Source organism: Lycium barbarum, chromosome 12 (assembly GCF_019175385.1).
Source record: "Lycium barbarum isolate Lr01 chromosome 12, ASM1917538v2, whole genome shotgun sequence".
NCBI classification, from domain to species: Eukaryota; Viridiplantae; Streptophyta; class Magnoliopsida; order Solanales; family Solanaceae; genus Lycium; species Lycium barbarum.
In genome coordinates, this window is record NC_083348.1 from 28636170 (window position 1) to 28659162 (window position 22993).

At 37.7% G+C, this 22993-nt stretch overlaps 1 protein-coding gene across 1 annotated transcript; it reads left to right on the forward strand.

Moving 5' to 3' along the window:
- The first annotated feature begins 10453 nt into the window (after positions 1-10453).
- On the forward strand, positions 10454-17570 carry LOC132622085 (eukaryotic translation initiation factor 4E-2). The gene is made up of 5 exons (XM_060336612.1): positions 10454-10829; positions 13800-13965; positions 14077-14202; positions 17044-17109; positions 17196-17570. The coding sequence occupies exons 1-5, from the start codon at positions 10621-10623 to the stop codon at positions 17244-17246; spliced, it is 618 nt and encodes a 205-aa protein (XP_060192595.1). The 5' UTR covers positions 10454-10620; the 3' UTR covers positions 17247-17570.
- The last annotated feature ends 5423 nt before the right edge of the window (positions 17571-22993 follow it).

The following is a 22993-nucleotide window of genomic DNA, read 5'->3' on the forward strand; positions in this document are numbered from 1 at the left end:
TCGCTAACCAAAGTCTAACTCAAGTAAGCCATAACCTACCTCGAATACAGAGTAGGAGCCACAAACTACTCTGCACGAGCCTTCTATTTCCGAAGCGCCTCATAACGGTCAAAGTCTAACAATATGATGCTGATTAAGCAACAAACCATGTATTTAAACAAGAACAATAATTTAGGGAAGAAGACCCACTTACTTCTACCCTTTTCAATTGGTGAGACCATCCATTAATGGTGAATTTATCATAACTTCTATCTCTACAATCATTAACTTCAATTCATGCGTTCCTAATCAATTTTACCCTTTAAAATAGATTTTAGGACAAAGCCTCCATTTTTATTAGAACCCTAAGTCTCAATTCACTTAGTATATGGTTCTAAGGACTCAATTCATAATTAGGAGGAGTTAATCCAAGCCATTAGAGGATAAATAAGTGATAACTACCATAACCCATCAAGTTTAGAAGGTTTATAAATTTATAGGGTTTCTATTACAATTCCACCATTAAAGAACCACAAAGGGGATGACAATCATGAAGAAGAAACGGAATGATAGAAAGGGATAGATGAGACTTACCTCTTAAGAGTTTCTTGCCCTAGCTTGGAATTTCACCCTAGGTGCTTGTTGGGAACTGTGTTGGTGTTTTATGAATTAAGAATGGGAGACTAGCTGTTATAAAATTGGGCTACTATTTTTCGTCGACCGCTACAGCGATCGTTTCACCTCTGTAGCGGTCCCGCTATGGTGGTCAAGTGACCGCTATAGCGGACCAAGGGAATCCGCATCACCGGTATGGCAGTCCATCCACCGCTATGGCGGTATCGCCGGAGCGGCCAACCTCCCGTGACAGCGGCCACCGATAAAATAGATGGCTGCTGGCAGCGGTCCACCCACCGCTATAGCGGTACTCCCACCGCCACAGCGGTCCCATTTGGGCAGTGAGCTTGACTTGTTGTCCAGTTTTTCACCCTATCACCCAACATCTCATATGAGGCCTCAAAAACACAAACAAAACATGCACATATACATAAAGACATCATACGAATCCACCCATGGCCTCGAAATTCCCAACGGAGTTCTAATTCTCTACGTCACCCCCCGACGGACTCGATAAAATCAAACAACAACCAAAAACAAGTTAAGTTTCAGCTCTTAGGCTTACACAATCGAGTTTCTATTAGCTCGTTCTACCATTGGAAAGGTTCTATTTGGTGGGGTGATCCTACATTTTCCATAACGACCGGAGGGGTCGTTACAATAATCATACTACTACTAACCTGCCACCCAGCCCAAAAATAAAGTACAATGCCACGCAGGGCTATAACAACAATGACCTCACACGACTAACAAAGTAACTAATAGTTTAATGCATACCTGAAGATGATGGTTTCGTAGCCTGAGCCTGCTCTAGGATCAGAAACAAATGAGGATATCTAGACTTCATATCTTCCTCGGCTTCCCAAGTCATCTCTTCTACATTCTTATTCCTCTAGAGTACTTTTACAGAAGCTATATCTTTGGTTCGCAAGCTACGAACCCGGTGATCTAGGATAGCAATAGGGACTTCCTTATATGATAACTTGAACATCATCCACAGGTACAATTCTGGAAGGATCCCCGATGCACGACCCAGCTAGGGGCCACGACGGGTACCCAGAGCTAGTTACCGAGCACCGCTCACTCTATTGCTTATCTCGCTCATTTAGTACTCTTTTATCAATTTTACATACCAATTGTAGGAAAATCATATTTAATCAAAATATAAACACTTTATATACATTTGCCCCTTGGCCATCAAAATAATACACATACATATGAAAACATTTTGTGAGACCATCTAGCCCACACTGCGTATCTACGAGCCTCTACTAACATAATGAATACATGGACGGAACAAGACTCCGTCATGCCCAAAATATGCATATATGAATGTACATCAAAAGAATAGTCATAAGCACCTCCCAACAATGGAGTGCTATCTATCAGCTGACAGCTACTGAGGACCTGGGCCAAGCTCTACTCCCTGTCTACCTGTGGGCATGAACACAGCGTCCGAAGAAAGGACGTCAGTACGAATATTGTACCGAGTATGAGAGGCATACATAATGAAAGGAAACATCAGTAATATGGGAATAACATCAACATGAGACATATGGATCTGACTGATAATCATAAATGAAGTAATGCATGCTATCTTACTCATACTCATCATCATAACATGTATGCATCATATGCAAGCTGCCCGTCCATGTCGGAACGGTGTGATAATCAATAATATTAGCCCGCGTCCAGGCCTCCCGCGTCCGGGGTACCATCTCATGCCGCCCACTAGTGGTGTCTGCCCACGCCCGTAGGTCGTGGTGTATCCATATCGCCGCCCGCCGAAGCGGTGTCTGCCCGGCCAACTAGGCCCGGTGTGAAATGCTCATGACATGCTCAATATAAATGCTCATATTAATATGCTTATCATAAAATACTTATCTTATCATAATACGTATATAAGACTCATGATCAACTTTACTCTATCGGGGTGACGTAAGGTCGTGATCCCCCGATTACATTATGAAACCATCATGGACATTCCGCCCCACCTTGAAAGGACTAGTACATAAGGTGAGTGTAGGCAAGGAATAACATCATCATCATTCTAGTGTCATCATATCGTATAACTCATCTCATATAGACATTCATAAGTATAAGCTTTTAACTTCTTAGAATGCAAGAACTTGTGAAAGGAATAGGGATTCAAGTTAAAGGATTCATGCCATTAGAAAGAAGGACTAGCCTCACATACCTTGGTCGTTTAGCTAAGATATCACTCACTTGTTCTCCGTCGCTATCACGTCGTTACCTTCATAAGAGAATTCGTATCAACATTAGTGAGCTAACTATAAGAACGCGTCGCTAATTCTAGGAGAAGTCGGACAACGCTTCCTTCGCTCATACTACTTTTCTCGCGTTCTATATCAACTCCCAATATTCATAATATTATTCGCAATATCATGATTGACAATCGTCATTTACGTACATTTGGCAAAATCCACCATTTTCCTCCAATTTTCCTTTATTTCTACTTCTAGCTCATCCTTGCGTTTTCATGCATTTAATGCTTGTTTCATGATAAGAAAATCATTTATAACATATTTGTATTCACAACACTTCAATATTCATAGTTCAATTCCACTATCATTCATTCATGCCACTATTCACTCAATAATGACCCATTTCTATGTTCTTTTACATTTCAAGTGTCTAAGCTTTCCAATACTTCAAACTACATGGAATAATCATTAAACTTACCTTGGATGATGGTTGAACAATCCTTAAGTTGAAATACTTCACTTAGCCAAAACCCTAGTCCCACCTTCTTGGGAATTTCTTCACTTAGATGACCCTTTATTGAGTTCTTACCCTTGATTCCATGAAATTAGTGTTGTTGGTCTTGATATTCCCTTTAATTCTCTTGAATTCTTGTGGAGGGATTATTTGGAGTGTTCTAGAATGTCTCTTGAGTTGTTGGATGAATAATGAAGTAATATGAAGCCTAAGTCCCTTTTTAAAATCACAAAATCTGATCTTTAATGAATTCTTGTCGGGGTGAACAGTGGTCGTAAACCACCATATACGGACCGTATTTTGATTTACGGTCCGTCCACTGTGGTCGTTTTTAAGCATTCCAAAAACAGAAAGTTTGGCTGGGGATTATGGCGATTTACGACTGAGGTTTATAGTCCGTAAACCAGTTTACGGGCCGTCCTCCAAGTCGTGTTTAACCATTTCAAAGACAGAAAGTTTTGGCTGATGGACATGGTAGTTTACGACCTGGTTTACGGTCCATAAACCAGTTTATGGGTCGTAAACTGGGTCGTATTTGACCATATTCAACATTTACAGAAAGTTGAGATTTTTGACAAGCTGGAGGACGACTGCACTATATGGTCCGTTAATCACTTTACGGGCCGTATAGTGCCATATACGACCACTGTGCTGAAAAAAAATTCGCGACTTTCTTATTTCCAAAAATTCTTAATTAGCCATTCCCAACTTAATAAAACATCATTCACTCAATTTTCATCATTCCACTCATCACACAAGTACGGAGAAATTTCCGAGGTGTAACAGTACAGACTCCAAGTCTACAGGTAGATCTAACTTATAGGCTACTCGACCTACTCTACGAATAATCCTATACGGTCCGATGTACCTAGGGCTAAGCTTGCCTTTGATGTACCTAGGGCTAAGCTTATCTTTCTTACCGAATCTCATGACACCTTTTAGAGGTGATACCTTCAAAAACACCCAATCATCTACATGGAACTCCAAGTCACGTCGTCTGTTATCTGCATAAGACTTCTAGCGACTCTGAGATGCTAGAAATCTCTGGATGAGCTTAACCTTCTCCACCGCCTGCTAAACCAGGCCCTATCAACTTTGATTCTCCGACCTTGAACCATCCGATAAAACACTGATTATTCAACCCAGTGTATACACAGAAAAGAGAAAAAGTAAATAATAAAACAAAATAATTTTTTTATGGTTTTGTAAGAAAATATAGAAATTAGGGTGCATATCGTTAAAAAAATAGGATCACCTGCAAATCATAAAAGGGAATATGCATTAAGAGTGCAAAATGCAAAATATCCAAAAACAGATATAAAAGTTACGCTTCTTTGATGTTTTCTAACCGGGTTAAATGGGTATAAGATTTGAGTTGGTTGGTTAAATGGGTTTGAATAGGGTTGAGTTAAATGAATTTAATGAGTTAAATAAATTTATTATTAAAAAAATAGAATTTTATGTGACATGACATGCCAACTAGGAGAGAGGGATGATTTTGTGTGTTTAGTATTTTTTTTAGGAAAACAGTGATAATTGAGTGATATTTTACTCCTAAAAAAAATAAAAGTGATATTTGCAGGCAATTCTCAATACATGAGTGACTTTTAGGGAACTTACTCCACATCTCACCTTAACAAAAATATGCTCACTCAACGAAGTGATAAATATATGAAACGAAACACACAAACATGTCCACCGGATGCACACCTTAACAAAAAATATCAATATAATAATATTGTTAATCCTTTATTTGTTTCCACTAATGAAAATGGAGACAAAATCTGTATGAAGCTATTAACAATAAACCAAGGCATGACAAAGAGGAATCTGGATAAGATTCATAAAAACATACTTTTGATTTAAATCAAGACATGTCAAACTTAAAGCGAGCTTAGTAAAGAGAAGGATCGAGCATGTACAGAGGCGAAGCCAGAATTTAGAATTTATGAGTTCCGAATTCTAATTGTTTAAAGTTAGTGGGTTCTAAATCAATAATTTGTACATATTCAATGAACTTTTTTAATAAAAATACAAAGTTTGGACCAAAGCTACTGGGTTCGGCCGAACCCGCACTCAATGAACTAGCTCCGCCCTTGAGGATGTACCTTTCTCGGATTTGAAGAGAATTATGATATGTGTAAATTGTGCCCGAGAAAAGTAAGAGTAGAGAATAAGTATTGAGAGGTATAGTACACAGTATTTATAGTAAGAAATTTGGAGAATTAAAAATGGTAGAAAAAGTAATTGATAGAAATGATTTTGAATTAAGAAGGAAAAGAAGAAAAACCTGATTTAGGCGCTGATTTGAGGGGATTGTGCCAAGATTTTGATTAATTAATGACAAGAAACTAGGAGAAAGAATTTTAAGGAAAGAATGTAAACGCTGAAGAAGAAAACAAAAGTCCAAATCAATTAGGGAATATGAAGATATGTGTGTGTGGGGGGGGGGGGGGGGGGGGGGACGTTGTTGTTGACGAGAAAAGGGTTGCAAATATTTGATTTTATTCTTTTCCTCTTCTTTTACTTCCTTTAAGCTTTTATGTAATGCTATGTAAAATGATAATTAACATAGCTAATCAAATGGGTATAAAAAGTGAGACAGTAATAAATGCAAAGTGAAATAAAAATAAATTTATATAATAAGTATGCTCTGAATAAAAGTATTACTTTTGTTCATCTCGAAAATATTAATTTTAAATAATTTTCTCAATATTCAAAATTTCTATTACATGTTTGGGTCGTTTGTGCCTTTTAGACTTCTTTCCCAAAATGACCTTTCGCGTAGCTTTAGATCAGTGCTTTTAGCTTGTGGGGTTGGGTGGCAAGACTTCCGAGACGATGGAAGAAAATCTATGTTTTAAGTTTTTAAAGTTCTAAGCTTGAGAAGTTTGACTAAAGTTGACTTTCGGGTAAACGTGCCCGAAATCAAATTTTGACAGTTTCATTAGGTTTGGAAGGCATTTAATGACTTAGTTGGGTGGTTGGTACGTATCCCGAGTGGTTAGGAAAGGTTTTGGATGTTTGGTTATTATGTTTTGGTTTTTGAGAAAGTTAGAGTGGTTTTGTTGAAAAGTGTCTTAATGATGTCGGATCAGTGTTTTGAGTGCGCAAGCAAGTTCGTAGCATCATTTATACTTGGGTAGCATATTTAATTTGTGTCCGGGGGTTTTCGGGATGTGTTTCGGGTATTGGATCGGAAGTTTTGAGAACTTTGGATGCTTTTTGGTTTCAGTTGTTCTGGTGTAACCACATATGCGGACTTTTGGCCACACATGCGCTTGGTGGGCCCTAGGTGTGAGAATTGATTGAGGGTCAGGTTTGCGCACCTATGAAGGGAAGGCCGTAGGAGCGAATACGCACCCCAACCTTTTGCTTTTGAGTGAGGCTCGCGGATGTGAGGAATGGGCCGCACCTGCGCATACCGCTGGACAATAACCCACTTATTTCCCAATTTAGAGCTTAGACTTTCATTAAGTCATATTTTGAGTTAGAGAGCTTGGTTGGAAGCGATTTCAAGTGCTAGGGCTTCGAATTTTCGTGAGGGGTAAGATCCAAATCTCTATTTTAGTATTTCCCATTGATTTAATCCGTTATTTAGCTTCATTTTCATGATGGGTTAGTAGGATATTGGGGGTTTTAGACCTAAGGGTAAATTGAGGGAAAAGGGGGAATTGAGGGCCAAAATAATGGCTTTTTCGTCGGGTTTTCTTGAATTGGAATCCTTAGACTTAGGATACTATAGTTTTGAAACGAATTTCTTATTTCGTCGACGTGGGTCTGGGTCACTTATTGGGGCAGTTTTAACCCGAATTTTTATATAGCCAATATAGGTGTCTACAGACTCGTGTATTAATGTAGAATTCATATTTGATTGACTTTGATCGTTTGGAGGCACTTCGGAAAGGGAAGGCTTAGCTTTGAGTGTTCGTGGCTCCCGTTCCGCTTCTGAGGTAGGTTACGATATACTCTTAAGACTCCAATTGGAGGACATATATGGTATATGAATATTAAAGAGTATCAAGCGTGAAAAGGGCATCCCACACTTGTGATTGTGACGAGCACTTGTGTGGGCACCGGTGCAATTGTAAGGGTATTTTACTATGATTAAGTTATTAATGTTGGTGTTTGATACGCGGAAAATTTAGAACATGGTTGTGTGCTGGTAGATGGTATTTTAGTAGCTGAACTTGTCAATGTTTGCATTCTATGTGCTATGTGCATCACTTCTTACATGACAAATCTCGTATTCTCTTGTTAAATGGAGCCTACGGGCATTGTTGGGACATTATGAGCTATCTATTGTGTTGCATATGATATCATGCATGTTGTATTCATTCATATTTATATACTTGATGGATGAGTTGTGAAAAGGAGTACGAGGTAGTCTTAAGGCCGGAAAAAGGTAAGAATAATGTTTACACATCCGTTGTGGCTTATGGGTTAGGTTGCATGCCGCAACATACACATATTACAGGATAGGTCTTCTCTAAGATTGATTTGAGATCGGGTTATCATCAGTTGAAGATTAGGGCGGTTCCGAAGACGGATTTCAGGACATGGATTTGGATAAGGTTTTGGATGTTTTGTTGCTAAGTTTTGGTTTTTTAGAAAGTTAAAGTGGTTTTGGTGAAAAAGAGTGTTGTAATGACGTCGGATCAATGTTTTGAGTGCGAGAGCAAGTTCGTAGCGTCGTTTTTACTTGGGTAGAATATTTGGTTTGTGTCCGGGTGGTTCCGGATGTATTTCGGGAGTTGGATAGGAAGTTTTGGGAACTTAGTTACGTTTTGATTTCAGCTATTTTGGTGGAATCGTATCTGCGGACTTTTGGCCGCACTTGTGAAGTCGCACCTGCGCTTGGTGGGCCGCAGGTGCGAGAATTGGTTGAGGGGAAGGTTTGCGCACCTGTGAAGGGAAAGCCGCAGCAGCGCATGCGCACATGCGCTGGGGTGTCCGTATTTACGGACCTTTGGATTTTCAGTGAGGCTCACATCTGCAAGATTTCTTGCGCAGATGCGGTCTAGCGGGTGCGATGAATGGGTTGCACCTGCGCATACCGCTGGACAGAAACCCACTTATTTCACAACTTCAAGCTTAGACTTCATTAAGTCATATTTTGAGTTAGAGAGCTCGGTTGGAGGCGATTTCAGGCGCCAGGGCTTCGAATTTTCATGGGGGGGGGGGGGGGGGGGATAAGATCCTAATCTCTATTTTAGTATTTCCCATCGATTTAATCTATTTTTTAGCTTTTCTTTCATGATGGGTTAGTAGGATATTGGGGGTTTTAGCCCTAAGAGAAAATTGAGGGAAAAAGGGAAATTGAGGGCCAAGATAATGACTTTTTGATTGGGTTTTTCTGGAGTTGGAATCCTTAGACTCATGATGATATAGTTTTGAAAGGAATTCTTGATTTTGTCAACATGGGTCTGGGTCACTTTTGTTGGGGTGGTTTTAACCAGGATTTTTATATAGCCAATATGGGTGTCTACGGACTTGTGTGTTGATGTAAAAATCATATTTGATAGACTTTGATCGTTCGGAGGCACTTGGGAAGGGGAAGGCTCAGGTTTGAGTGTCTGTGGCTCTAGCTCGGCTTTCGAGGTAGGTTACGGTGTACTCTTAAGACTCCGATTGAAGGATGTATATGGTATATGAATACTGAAGGGGTGTCGGGCATGAAAGGGGGTCCCACACTTGTGACTGTGATCAACACTTGTGTGGGCACCGGTGTAATTTTAAGGGTATTGTACTGTGATTAAATTATTAATTGTTGACGTTTGATATGTGACAATCTAGGACCTGGTTGTGTGCTGGTAGATGATATTGTTGTTGCTGAACTTGTCAAAATTTGCATTCAATTTGCTGTGTGCATCACTTCTTACATGATAAATCTTGTATCCTCTTTTAAATGGAGCCTACGATATTGTCGGGACATTATGAGCTATCTATTGTGTTGCATATAATATCATGCATGTTGTATTCATTCATATTTTTATACTTGATAGATGAGTTATGAAAAGGAATACGGGGTAGTCTTAAGACCGGAAAAAGGTAAGAATGATGTTTACACATCCGTGATGGCTTATGGGGTCGGGTTGCACGCCACAACATACACAGATTATGGGATCGGGTTGCATGCCGCAACTGATATATGGAATCGAGTTGCATGCCAACCTCGCGAGTCCTCCATGGGTCATGACTAGACGGCATGACCAATAGCACGCGTGTACCGGGATAGTTATTAGTCAGTGCATTGCATTCATTTATTCTACTACCTTTTTCTATTTGATTATATGCTTATCTCCTGTCATTACATGAAATATGATTCCTTGGTCATAACTAGGTGGTATAATTGTGTTAGTCTAATATGTATTGTGTGTTCAGTCTTTATATACTTTATGTGTGTCTCTTTTGTTATCGGCCTATGATACCTACATAGTACTAGTGGTTGTACTTATATTACACAACTACACTTTGTGCAGATACCGATCCTTGTTCCAGTTCGAGACCTCGTGGTTGATTCCGAGGCACAACATCCGAGACCTTCATGTTGAGCTCATGGCTGATCCGTGGCCCCTGGACTTCTCCTCTTTACATGCTTTCTGTTTTGATTTTCCATAGACAGTTTCACTTCGTGCTACGGGACTTGTATCAGATTTGTTAGTGCTCTTGTACGACTTGGACCCGATTTTGGGGATGTATTGACTAAGCTTTCCTTTCTGTATATTTCTAAATATTGATGACTAATTGACGAGCTTTTTATGTACTTGTTTTCTTCCGCATTTCCTTTTTCAAAATGATTGACAATTGGGGATTGTTCACCTACCGCTTGAATAGTGTAGGTGCCATCATGACCCATGATTTTGTATAAAGTTCAAATCTGCTTTGTGTTGTAAAATCTTCTTATGCTTCATCTACACTTTTGTCCCTATTTCGTGTTGGTCTTTAATTTTTTCCTCTCAAGGCAAAAAACCTTTTCGCGGGGAATAAATTTATATTTTCGCGTTTTATCCCATAAGTTATGACCCCTGGGTTTAATGAACTTATGTCCGCCAGGCATTTTGAAGTATAAAAATTGAAGAGCAGCCAATTTGAGGGACCAAAATTAAAAGACCAACTCATTTGAAGGGCAACCGTGCAACTTCTTTGGTGATTTTCGCCAACTTGTTAAGCAAAGAGTTACAGAGCATATTTGCAGTCCAGTCCAACAAACAAACCGACTGTCCCTCAATACATAGAGAATACAAGTTCAGTTCACGTTTTCATTCAACTGAAATCACACCAAAAATGGGCGATGAACTAAAGAAAACGACGACGTCAGAGGAAGGAGAGATGGTGGATGATACGACGTTAGGGAAAGAAATCGCAATGAAATACCCACTCGAACATGCTTGGACATTTTGGTTCGATAATCCTTCAGGGAAATCCAAACAGGCTGCTTGGGGTAGTTCCATTCGCCCCATTTACACCTTCTCCACTGCTGAAGATTTTTGGAGGTTACCCATTACTTTTTTCCTTTTCTTTTTTGGTGATTGAGAAAAATATCATTAGGTTTTTTAAAATGACGGTCGGATCTTTATTATGACATCATCTTTCCCACAGACACATTTATGATGACTCAATAAAATTTTGCTGTCAATCCTGGGTTCTCTTTAAGCATGAGGAGTGGCGTTTACAACATTTGTTATACTTACTTGAAGTAGTATGCTTTTTAGGCTTTCGTTTTCTTTGTATTTTGATTTTGATTTGTCAAATGTTCTAATTAAGATGTGAATGGAAAATAAATCATAAATATTCACTTTCATTCATCCAATAAATGTATGAAACATTTTTGTTACTTTACCTTTAATAATTTAATTATAGCCTATGTTGCTTGGAGTCTCCAAAAGGTTGCCACAGCCGCGTCGGATTCTCCAAAAATGCACTACTTCTGGAGAATCACACACGCACCTATCGACATTTTTGAAGAGTCCGAGCAACATAGGTTATAGCTAATTTATATGTCAATTCATAAGTAATGTTCTTGTTAGAGTTTATTAACTTGTTGTGATGTATAAGTTCTTTAGTGATGATCGTTTAGAGGGAAGGTCGAAGCATGAAAGTAAGGAGAAATATAGGTGTGCTCAAATTACATCCTTTTCCCCCTTTTGATCTCTCAATGTAGTGGAAAATAAAGAGATGAGGAATTAGTTATGGCTGTCGATTTGGGAATGGATGGTATAGATCAAGTCAAGCAGACTTTTGGAAAGATCATATTATCAATGATGTCACGACATGACAATGTTGATGTGCCGGATATGAGCCAGTCATATTCAAATATTGAAACAGAGTTAGGCCCCGCATTGGGACACGAAGTTTCCTGGACAGAGCGGAAGGTGTGATCTTACTTTGAGGTTAGAGGTTATTGTAGGAGAGAGTGTGATCTTACTTTGAGACTATGTTGCTCGGACTAGGGTGCGGGTATCCGATACGTGTCCTGATTTAGAGGTCAGATTCTTCATCACATAAATTTTAGGATCTGGGGTATGTATCTGAGTACGGATATGGGTACTGGGATATGGCCAATAAATGTATATTACGACATATAAAACTACATTGTTTGGTTAATTGAAGTTATTGAACTAAAACTAACAAAACTTTTTAATTTATAAACACCAATATTTTATTTATAAGATACCTCACGCAATAGAAAGCATTTTCATACTGCGTATAACTATATATATGACATAAACCGTCATAAAAAAAAATATATGACATAAACCCAAAAATCAAATCAGATGCCCAATCAATCTATACTTCTCAGTCATAGAATGTAGTTTTAAAGTACCCTAGATAAGTTGACCAAATCAGGTACCGATCCCACACCCACATCCATGTCGTGTTGGCACAGGTGCAACAGGAATTTTGAAGAGTCCATGAAACATAGCATTGAGATACAGGATAGGTACTTTCTCAAAAAAGATACAAGATAGGTAGAAGCTTCATTTTATGGAAGTTGTATTGGGTCTGCATTAGAGTTCTATTTCGTAAATTAATTGGGCAGTACTATACATTGCTTTCTTTGTATTTTTGTTGTGTGTTACTGCTTTTATGGTCTCCTTTTTCCTTTTTTGTTGTGGGTCATCAAGTTTTTTTGATTAGTAAAGGTAATTTTGTTGAAGAAAAACCAAAACCAAAAGGTAATTTTATTGAAAAACAGTCCACTGCGAAGCTGGTACTGAACCAGTACAATAGAAAGCTGTTAGAATTCTTTTATAGCTTTTTTGGGTCATTAAGATTACTAGGAAGTCGGATCTTCTATTTATTTAGTTATTTTCAAAGTAGAGAACTTAACTAATTGACATGAACGGATCCCCGAAATAGATGTGGTCTAGAGTGTCTTGAGATATGATGTGATGTTTGGAATGAGGGCTATCAGGGGATCTATTGAGGAAGAAGCTGAAACTTAATTATTCATATTCTCTTGAATAATTCTCTGAGAAGACCATGCTGAAGATGCAAATCACCTCTTTCTCCATTGCAAGATCACATCTCAGTTGTGCAATTTGTTATTTGCTATACTAGGCATGAGTTGGACTATGTCTTATCCACTCTAGATTTTCTTACATGTTGGAATCAGAGCGGACTAAAAGTCCCTAAAAATTTGGTACACTGTACCCCAAGTGACTTTTGGATTAACAGAAACAACAGAATGTTTGAAGGCAAATAGAGAAACATTCTTAGCCTTTAAGTTTTAGAGCTATTCGTTGCTAGCTTTTTGGTGCAAACTAGTTATTATACCAGATTCAGTTACCTTGTTAGATTTGATTGGAGAATTGCACAACTTGTAACTGTGTTTTGTTGCATTCTCACAGTGTTTTTTCTCTTTTAATACAATACAGTGTTTTTTTTTTAAATACAATAACGTATATCTATAAGAAATTTCATATTAGTAGAATTTGGCTGGACATCGTACAGAGAATCATTGGGTAAGGAGATCATGAATTGGAAATGGGAAATAAAACGTTTGCCTTGTAGAGGAAAAAGCATGCCTCTGACTTCAAGGAAAATATGACTTTGCCTTTACAAAAGTCCGTCTTTCTTTCCCCTATTAGTGGCTTCATTTGCGGCGGATTTTAGCTGGTTTCTTCTGGTTAATAAATACCTAATGACTTTTCTTTTTCCTATTTGTCAAACAGGAATATTAGATACTAGTCCTGCAAAATATCATTTCAGGCTAATAGTTAGTGGAGTCCATTCTTAAAAGTGCAATATGAACAAATTTCTTAGCTCGATTTCACCATTTTTTCCTTATAAATATTTATTGCACTTTATTCATTTTCCTTAGCGACTTTTCTCTCATAAGCGAGGTCTTTGCTTGCTGTTTACAAATGTCTAGCACAAGATCATGAGGTGTGCATGCATTATTTGATATTCTGAGATCATGGATAAAATATTTTGATAGATTCATGTGGAATCTTCTGCAGTGTGTACAACAACATCCACCACCCAAGCAAGTTGGCCGTGGGTGCAGACTTTCATTGTTTTAAAAATAAAATCGAGCCAAAGTGGGAGGATCCTGTATGTGCCAATGGAGGAAAGTGGACGATGAGCTTTTCTAGGGGTAAATCTGATACCTGCTGGCTGTATACGGTATGCCCATGATGTTTCTATCTGATTCTTAATCTTGTGTCAACTCTGGCTTTTGTCTCTTTCCATATGGATAAAGATTGTACTTATATATTGTTATGGAATTAATTGTAGCTCCTGGCACTGATTGGAGAGCAATTTGATTATGGAGATGAAATTTGTGGAGCGGTTGTTAATGTTCGAGTTAGACAAGAAAAAATAGCTCTGTGGACCAGGAATGCTGCCAATGAAACAGCTCAGGTAATTTCTGTATACCAAAAAAAATCCAAGTATTTATTGCAATCTAAGTTTTGGCTTTGACAAGCAGCTTCATTACTTTGAGGGACTAAGTTGAGAAACAGAAAAATGTACTGTCTAATTTTGTCGCGATTTGCTTAAACATCATGTATCCCATTTGGTGATGCCATTTAATAGTAATGGCAGTAGACAATACTAGAATTAACAGTAGATAGTGTTAAGCTTGAGACAGAGAACGCCAGTCACAATTTTCTTTTGGAGTAATAACATCGTTGATTCGTTTTGAATCCAATTCTAGAAACTTTCTAATTGGTTGAATTTGAGTTCCAATGGGAAGGATTGTCAGAAAGGGGCATATCTGCAATTGTAGTTAAATACCTGAAACTTTTTAAATTGTCTTAAGAAGTGTATCAACATTTGGAGATGCATCATGCATTAAAAAAAAAAATTGCATAAAAAAAGAAAAAGAAAAAAGGGCAGTCCGGTGCACAAAGCATCTCGCATTAGCATCTTGTCAATGCCATGCCCTTACATGTAAGTTTTAGGTCTTCTCTCTAGTATTAAATGTGAAAAAAGGCAGCCCAGTGCTGAATGCTCCAGGCATCCATGTGTTCATATTCTGTATTTGATCATCTGGAGGGTAAGTCTAGATATGTAATGGGTACTATTTTAATTCCCTTAACTAGCCTGTTACCACAATCAGAAACTGATACATATTTCCTAACAAAGATGTATTTTTCTTATTCCCTTATCAAAAAAGATATACTGCATTATTTAGGATATTAATGTTCATGTGTGTGTAGAGCACATTTTCATGCATCCAAGGGTTTAGCCTAGTGGTCAATGCTGAAATGAACCATGAGAGACTTGTGTTCAAATCCTAACAGAGGCAAAAGATGTTAGATGATTTCTTTCCCATCTATATAAGCCTTGATGGATGGAGTTATCCGTTTCCTGTGCTGTTGAGAAGTAACAGATACCCGGTGAGTTAGTCGAAATGCACACAAAGTGGCCCGAATAGTTTCACTACTTCAGTTTTACATTTTAGACAGCATAGTATATATCAAGCATCAACACCTTGTGTATTTGTCGACTCTATTTTATTATAGGAAGAATACATTTCGAAATTTGCATTACGCGGACTCATCATTGAATAACCAAGTTTTGCGTTGGTTGTTAATCTACTGCAGTCGTCTTCCTTTGTCCGGGTTTGGGATCGGTAATGTGAACAAAGCTCATACAGGCAAAGTTACTTAGAAAAGGGCAAGACATAATACATATACTGCAAGTTTAGCCCAGCTAGATTGGAGTGGAGTTGAGGTGACATTAGATTGGATTTGAAGTATCTAAATGTAGACAATTCAGATGTTTAGGCTCCCTGTTCCAGCAGAATGGTATGATAGATGAAAATGTTATGCGTAGGATCAAAGTTAGATGGTTGAGAAGGAGTGCCGCAGAAATGTTCTATGATATTAAGCCTACCAAAGTGAATGGGAAGTTATTAAGAACGTGTGAGGCCACCAATGTTGTATTAGAGTGAATATTGGGCCTCTAAAGCCCAAAATATCCACAAGATGAGTGTCGCAGAAATGTGAATGTTAAGACAAACGTGCGATCATACTAGCTAGATGAGATTAGAAATGATCACCTTGTCAGAAGGTGTAAAAAATGCATGCAGAATGATAAAATCAGAGACTATTGCTTGAGATGTCTGGCCACGGCCCACGTGTTATCCTTCTCAAAAAATGTCTAGCCATGTGTTATGTAGGCCTCCAGATGCACCGTTTTTTGGATGTGAAAACATGATTGGTGGTGTTAAAAAGAGGAGGTAGACCTAAAAAGGAGTTATCTCAAAAGATTTAGAATATTTCATAATCCAGGCCGTTCTAGCAAAAGAAAAATAAATAATGGAAGTTGAAAATCCGTATAGGTGATACCATCTAAAAGACTAGTGCTTACTAGATCCTTAGTATATTAGAGACATAACCACTAGAGTATATTTAAGAAATTTTACTGCTAGATAATCCTACTAAGTATTGAAATATGATGGATTCAACAGAGCAAGTTGTATGCTATGAGATCTATATTAAAATAGGGAGTTTATTGTCAGATATTGGTGTTAATCATTGGTTTGGTTTCAGAATTCCCTTCCAGTGCGGGATGTAGTTTTAGAATTTGCATTCTCATATATTTGAGGAATGATGACGTGATTGAGCTTAAATGGAGAAACATGGTTAGTGAGGATTCATACGCTCGATCCCAACTTGTTTGGGATTGAGGCATAGTTGTTGCATAATCGTACAGAACTCTATCATGGGAAGTGGTCGTCTAGTTTTGGCCTTTCTTTTTAAATTTCTTTGCCCTGAGAAACCTTGAATTCATAAAAAATATTATTCCTGGTTGGTCTGTAAAATTTTGGTATCCTTCCTTGAGTTGCAGCATCAGTCTTGTAAAATAGCTTTCTTTCTGACGTATGATTTTGTGATAGATTTTTGCCACAGTTACCTAGCTGCAACGACGAAAGATTTGTGATAATAGAAAATGTAGTAAGAAGTATTTTGGCCCCAAAGTTGTGAGCATTAGTTCACTTCGTGTGGTTGAATGTACCCGGTCCATCTATGCAGTGGTTATTTATCTTTGACTATGTCTGGCATAATGCATGTTTTTGTTTTCCCACTTTGGTTCTTCTCAACCAAAGCCTTTTTTTTTTACGTTTCTAACCCTCCCACTCCCATTTCTCGTCCTTCGGACCTTTTCTTCTAGAATAACATGAGCAGACATTCCCTGTTCCCCCTGTCCACTAGTCTCATCCACCATGCATCTGAATGAGCATTTTCATTGCAGGTGAGTATTGGTAAACAGTGGAAGGAGTTTCTGGATTACAATGACACAATTGGCTTTATATTTCATGTAAGATGTCTTGGTTATATAGTTCCTGGATATCATATGCTCAATCATTGATTTGCTAGACTCTAACAAGAGCCATGATTTTGCAGGATGATGCAAAGAAGCTTGACAGAGCTGCCAAGAATCGTTATTCCGTGTAGTTCTATCGTTGTAACAGGGACTGCAATCAATACAATCACGCTGCAAGTATTCTTGTACTACTGAAGAATCAGCAGTCACTTGCGGCTGCGTGTTTTACCTCTTGCATTGGCGTTGATAATTTTCCTATAAGGAATTTGTTCGGTTTTGATGCTTTTTGATGACTTAATTGGCCGTATATGACTTGTATTAGTACCGATGTGATAGAGCATTTGTTGCTACATCTGCGAAATTGGCAGCAGTTAGCATGTTATGCATGTTTTTTGCTTTCGTTCCAATTCAACTTGCTCTTTGAAGATAAAAAAAAAGTTTCGTGGGGCGGCCTATTTGATCGATGTCATTTAAGTTGTACCCGGTTTTTATTTTTTTTTAGCTTTACCCTAATTTGCCACACGTCAGACAAAAACACGCTGCTTCTTCCTGACCATAACAACAACATACCCAGTGTACTCCACAAGTGGAGTCTGGAGAGGGTAAGATGTACGAAGATTTTACCTCGATCTTTGAAATAGAGAGGCTGCGTCTTCCTGACCATCTTTCTTCTTAATTGTTGTATAATATTATTTTTCGAATCTAGAGTCATTGAATTGTAAAGCTTTGAAGAAGGGGGTTTTATGTTTCAAATAAAATATGAAAAGTGAGTATAGCTTAAGTGGGTGTTGTTGGAAAAACTTAAATATATTGGTGAACATTGTTGCAAAATGGGTTTATTGTTAGTGTGTTTGACAAATTGATAAATGAGGTTTGATCTTATGGTATTTGGAATTTATGTTTCAAAATTGAGCTCCTTTGGAGTATACTTGGATTTTAGACGGGCGTTAATTCGGAGAGTAAGCTACTTTGGGAAAAAATTGAAATGGCAGAGTTTTAGCATGTGTTAAGTTCGGGATGAACTTCAGACATGTATCTTAAGTTTATACAAAAATGAATAAAGTTCTGGCGAAAATGGCTAATTTTAGCCATATGTGCCTTCATGCAAAAATTGTTGAAGTTCAAATAAGAAATAATTGAATTTCAGGCACACTTGCCTTAAGTTTGTAAAATTGCTTGAAATTTGCTTGCTTTCAAATTGTTTAAAGTTATGCTATGGCAAGCTGAATTTCAGGCGTGAATGTCTGAACTTAAAACATTAGGTGTCTAAAGTTGATTTACATGTGAAACTTTAGACATTGCATATTTAAAATTAAAGGGGAAAATTGCAAAAATTTTAAAAAGAAAAAGAAAAAAAAGAAGGTATAGCTTAAATGGGAATCCTAAAATTGGTTATTTATGTTCTTTCTCTTTTAAACTTAACCCTAAATGGCCATCTTGAAAACAATATATATCTGTTAAGCAGAGTTTTGCATTAGTTGGCTTTGTTATGTTCTAGAAAATCATATTACATAGGTATTTGTTTTAGGTTGTTTGCAATGTGGAATTTTGGGAATAAAAATAAGTAAGCTTTATTAAGGTTAGGTGGGATGCAATAGGTGTAGAAAAAGTCTTCACAAAAATCTATTAGAATCACATATTTTCCCAATATTCTTGTTTTTTTAATTAAATTTTACTTTGCCAGACATTGCCTGTCAAAGTTTTTCTTGATAAAAGCAGGAAAAAATGCAGATTTCTCTGTATGTTACATTGTGTCTAAAATAAGAACTAGCAAAAATTAAATAATTGCTAAACTGACATACCAGTTCAGCTCTCACAGAAAGAACTACGCTAGTAATAAAACTGATCTCCATAAGAGTATTCCATGTTGCTGCTGAGAAGAAAAATGTCCACAACAGAATAAAAACATCAATCCATTCTTGTAGCTGTATCTTCATCCAGATAACCTTCTTAGTTCTGATTCTTAAATAAGGAATTTGAGCTTTGTCCAAGTTCAGCATCCTCCTTCCTTTAGTTGGTAGTTCTTCAAATCTGTCTCTTTGTATGTCATTATTATCCAAAGCATACTTTGCCAAAAAATTAGCTAGTGTGTGTCCTTCTCTAAATATATGCAATACCTGTGCTTGTGATCTCTCCGTGTCCTCTTTGATCTTATCTCCCAAGGCTTGTTCCAATGATCCTGCAGAATTTGTTGCATAGCAAGGGAGTCAGTCTCCATCAGTACTTCCTTCATGTTATGTTCCCTGTAGTGCTTCAAATCCTGTCTGATGGCCATAGCTTCTGCTTCCATGTTTGTTGTCCTCCCAGTGTCCATTGTTCCCATAGTGAGTACTAAGACGATTATGTGAAACTAGGTACATACTTGCTCCTAGGATTATACGGGGTATTGGTTCTTTTAAATGCCATGCCTTCTCTGTTTCTGCAGTAAATTTCATTTATGGACTATGCCGCTTCTAAGAATCTATTCCTTTGAATAGTCCTTTTTACCTCATCTGTAGTTTTATTTACCTTTTCTTGGAGTGTCTTATTCTTTAATTGGGAGTTTTTGTGCTGGAGTTTCTCATCTCATATGTTTTTAAATTTCCCATGAGGTCTTTTATTGTCATTGTATCCAGGTCTTTGGCTTCCATGATAGCATTAACTTTACTTTCCATGAGTCAAGTAGAATAGCGAGTAGTTTTTTGATCCTTTTTTATTGAGATCCACTCCTAAAGAGTCAAGTTCATTGGTTATATTGGTGAACCTATTGAACATCTCTTGGACGGATTCCCCGTCGTTCATCTTAAATAACTCATACTGTCGATTTAAAATGGAGATCTTGGATTTCTTTACCTGACTTGTTCCTTTGTGGGTGCTTTGTAAGGTGTCCCACAATTTTTTGGCCGTCTTACAAGAGGAGATTCTGCTATATTATTTAGGTCCAAGGTTGCAAATAAGTATCTTTTTGGCCTTTGCATTCTTTTGGACGACCGGGAAATCCTTTTCTATGTAGTCCTTTTCTTTGGGTAAGGACGTTGACGTTATTACTTTGCCTCAGAGGAAGATGATGCATTGGGAATAATTGGTCCTTTCTAAATAATTTTCCATAGCTCTGTATCTTCATTTATTATATAATCTTCTATACGGGCTTTCCACCAACCATAATAATTGTTATAGCCCGTATTTTGTACATTCGGATATTTCAAGATAGTCGTGATAAGTTAAGGACAAGACTATGTTCCAAAGTTATGTTAATATACAAGTTGTTTATTAGTATGGAAATATTGAGAAAGGCTAAGGGTAAAAGAGGGAAATTCAAAAGGCGGTTCATGGTAATATTGTGGAAGGCTAGGGGCAAAACGGAAATTTCACAAACAATTCAAGAAAGTTCTTGAATGGACCACCTTGGCCGTGTGGCTTAAGTGTGTGGCCCCCACTCCAAGTCTTGGCCAATTGACTCAAACCAAGGGTGGAGACATGTGGCCACCCATGTATGGGCTATATATATATATATATGTATAAGAGCTTACAAAGCAAGGGAATTATTCATGAAACTTCAAGAAGAAAAACTTGGAGAAAAAGATAGGGGCCATTCGGCCATGGTTCCAAAAATTTGGTCCATGGAAATTGATCAAGAAAAATTATTTTCTTCTAGTATTCCAACTAATTTGAAGGCCCTAATTAACTTGGGGTGGTTGTTGAAGCAAGCAAACCATTCTTTGTACAAATTCCAACCCTAGCCGAGCAAGAGGATGGATGGAAGAAGGTAAGGTTTAATCTTCTTTTCATATGTTATGGATGGTTTGTATATGTTGTAGAGTGAAGAAATGAATGAAATTCATGAAAGTATGTGTGTGTAAGTGATGGCCGAATAAAGGTGGTGTTGTGTAGGTATGATGAAGTGATTTTATTTAGTATTTTGATTGTTATAGTTGTGGATTTCATGATGAAAATGAAGGTTTGATAACTTGAAATGAAGTTGTGATCATTGTGGGATTATTGAAGAAATTAATATGACACTAGCATGGTTTCTTGTATTTGTGGAGATAATGTTGTCAACGTGTGGTTGTAGATATAATGCATGAATTTGGAGGTGAGGAATGTGTTGATTTTATTGAGTTTGGAAGATTGTAAGTTGGTTGTTGTGATTGAATTGAATACAAGTAAAATGTTGTCGAATTATGTAAAAGAAGTTACTAACGTTAGAATGCATTTTGAATTGATTGTTGAAGTTGGAAAAATGATTGTTGGGATTATTGTTGATAATTTGGCCGAGTGGGATTCTCGGATTATTGTTGATAAATTGGCCGAGTTGCATTCTCGGGTTTGTTGTTGATGATTTGGCCGAGTTAGATTCTCGGGGTTGGTTGTATTTACAGGGGAGACGCTGCCGAAATTTCGGTAGATTGTAAGTGAATTTATTTGAAAGATTAAGACAAGTGTGTGACGATAAGTCTAATAATTGTGTAAATTCTCTTGAATGTAGACTAGCAAGCTTGGACAATTAAGCGTAGCTAATAGGACGTGGAACAGGTATGTAAGACTTACCCTTTCTTTCTTTTGGCATGATCTTTGTGAAACAAACAGACAAAGTATATGTATGATTTCAAAGAAACTCCTATTCTTAGAGCCACTAGGATGACTAATATTCTTGATTTCTATAAGCTACTTCATATTGTGTTGATACGTATCTATGATTTCCGAAGCTCTATTTGATATGTTTCAGAGTTTGTCTATGATTCTCACTCACTTCTTGACATGAGTACGTGCGGTATAGTTGAGCTTACTGTATGGTTGAATAACGCGTAAAGTATAAAGAGTTCATGTCCCTAAAAGGGTTCTGTAAGTATTAATGTTTCTAACTTTTGCATACAGTCTCGGATTTCTTTGGAAACGTTCGTAGAGGTTCTGTGGTAAAAGTGTCCATAACTTTCTCATACTAAACCGGATTGACTTGAAACGTGTTTATGATCCTCAAGCGTCGATTTGTGTACTTATCTATCGAGTCTCGATTTATGTGCATATAGTTTCTCACTACTCTGCTCGTGCATGCCTCAATGTAACTTTCACTGAGTCCCGGGCCAGGATACGTTCTCGTGCGTACTCCACTGCATTGTTCACCGAGTCCCTCTCACTTGCGGGCCGGGACACGTTATATGTATATGTATATGATGATATGATGATACGGGGATGGCAGCTAGGATGACTTCATTCAGCGAGACCCGCAATAGAAGGCCGGGACACGTTATATGCATATAAGATATATGATGTTGACATGCATGATTTTATCCACCGAGTCCCTCACTTGAGGGATGGGACACGTTACGCATATATGATATATGATGTGGACATGTATGATTTTATCCACCGAGTCCCTCACTAGAGGGCCGGGACACGTTATTTGTATACATGATATATGAGAGAAAAGGACAAAAATGGTCCCTTAACTATGATAGTAGGTTCAAAATAGTCCCTTAACTATGCATTTAACGGTTTTAGTCCTTTAAGTTTGTTACAAGTTAACAAAAACGGTCCCTTAACTATGAGAGTAGGTTCAAAATAGTCCCTTAACTATGCACTTAACGGTTTTGGTCCTTTAAGTTTGCCATAAGTTGACAGTTTTAGTCTCGACAAAATATTCGTCGAACTCTGTTTGTTAGATTTGACGAGAACTATGAAAAAAAGGAAAAAATTAGTGAGAACTCTAGATCGGTCAAATAACTCGGGACAAAACCGACGGACGTTAGTCGGTTATAGGATGGACTTCTGCGCATTTTTCCTCAAAAATAACCGATGGATTTCCGTTGGTTTTCGTAAAAAACAATAAAAATTAAAAAAAAAATAGTGTCCCTCGATTTTATCCATCGGTTTCCGTCCATCATTTTTTTCGCTTGTTTTT

Coding starts and splice junctions, on each gene's coding strand:
- LOC132622085 (XM_060336612.1), top strand. CDS start 10,621: ATGGGCGATGAACTAAAGAAAACGACGACGTCAGAGGAAGGAGAGATG. Junction 10,830..13,799: donor ACTGCTGAAGATTTTTGGAG/GTTACCCATTAC, acceptor AATCTTCTGCAG/TGTGTACAACAACATCCACC. Junction 13,966..14,076: donor ATACCTGCTGGCTGTATACG/GTATGCCCATGA, acceptor AATTAATTGTAG/CTCCTGGCACTGATTGGAGA.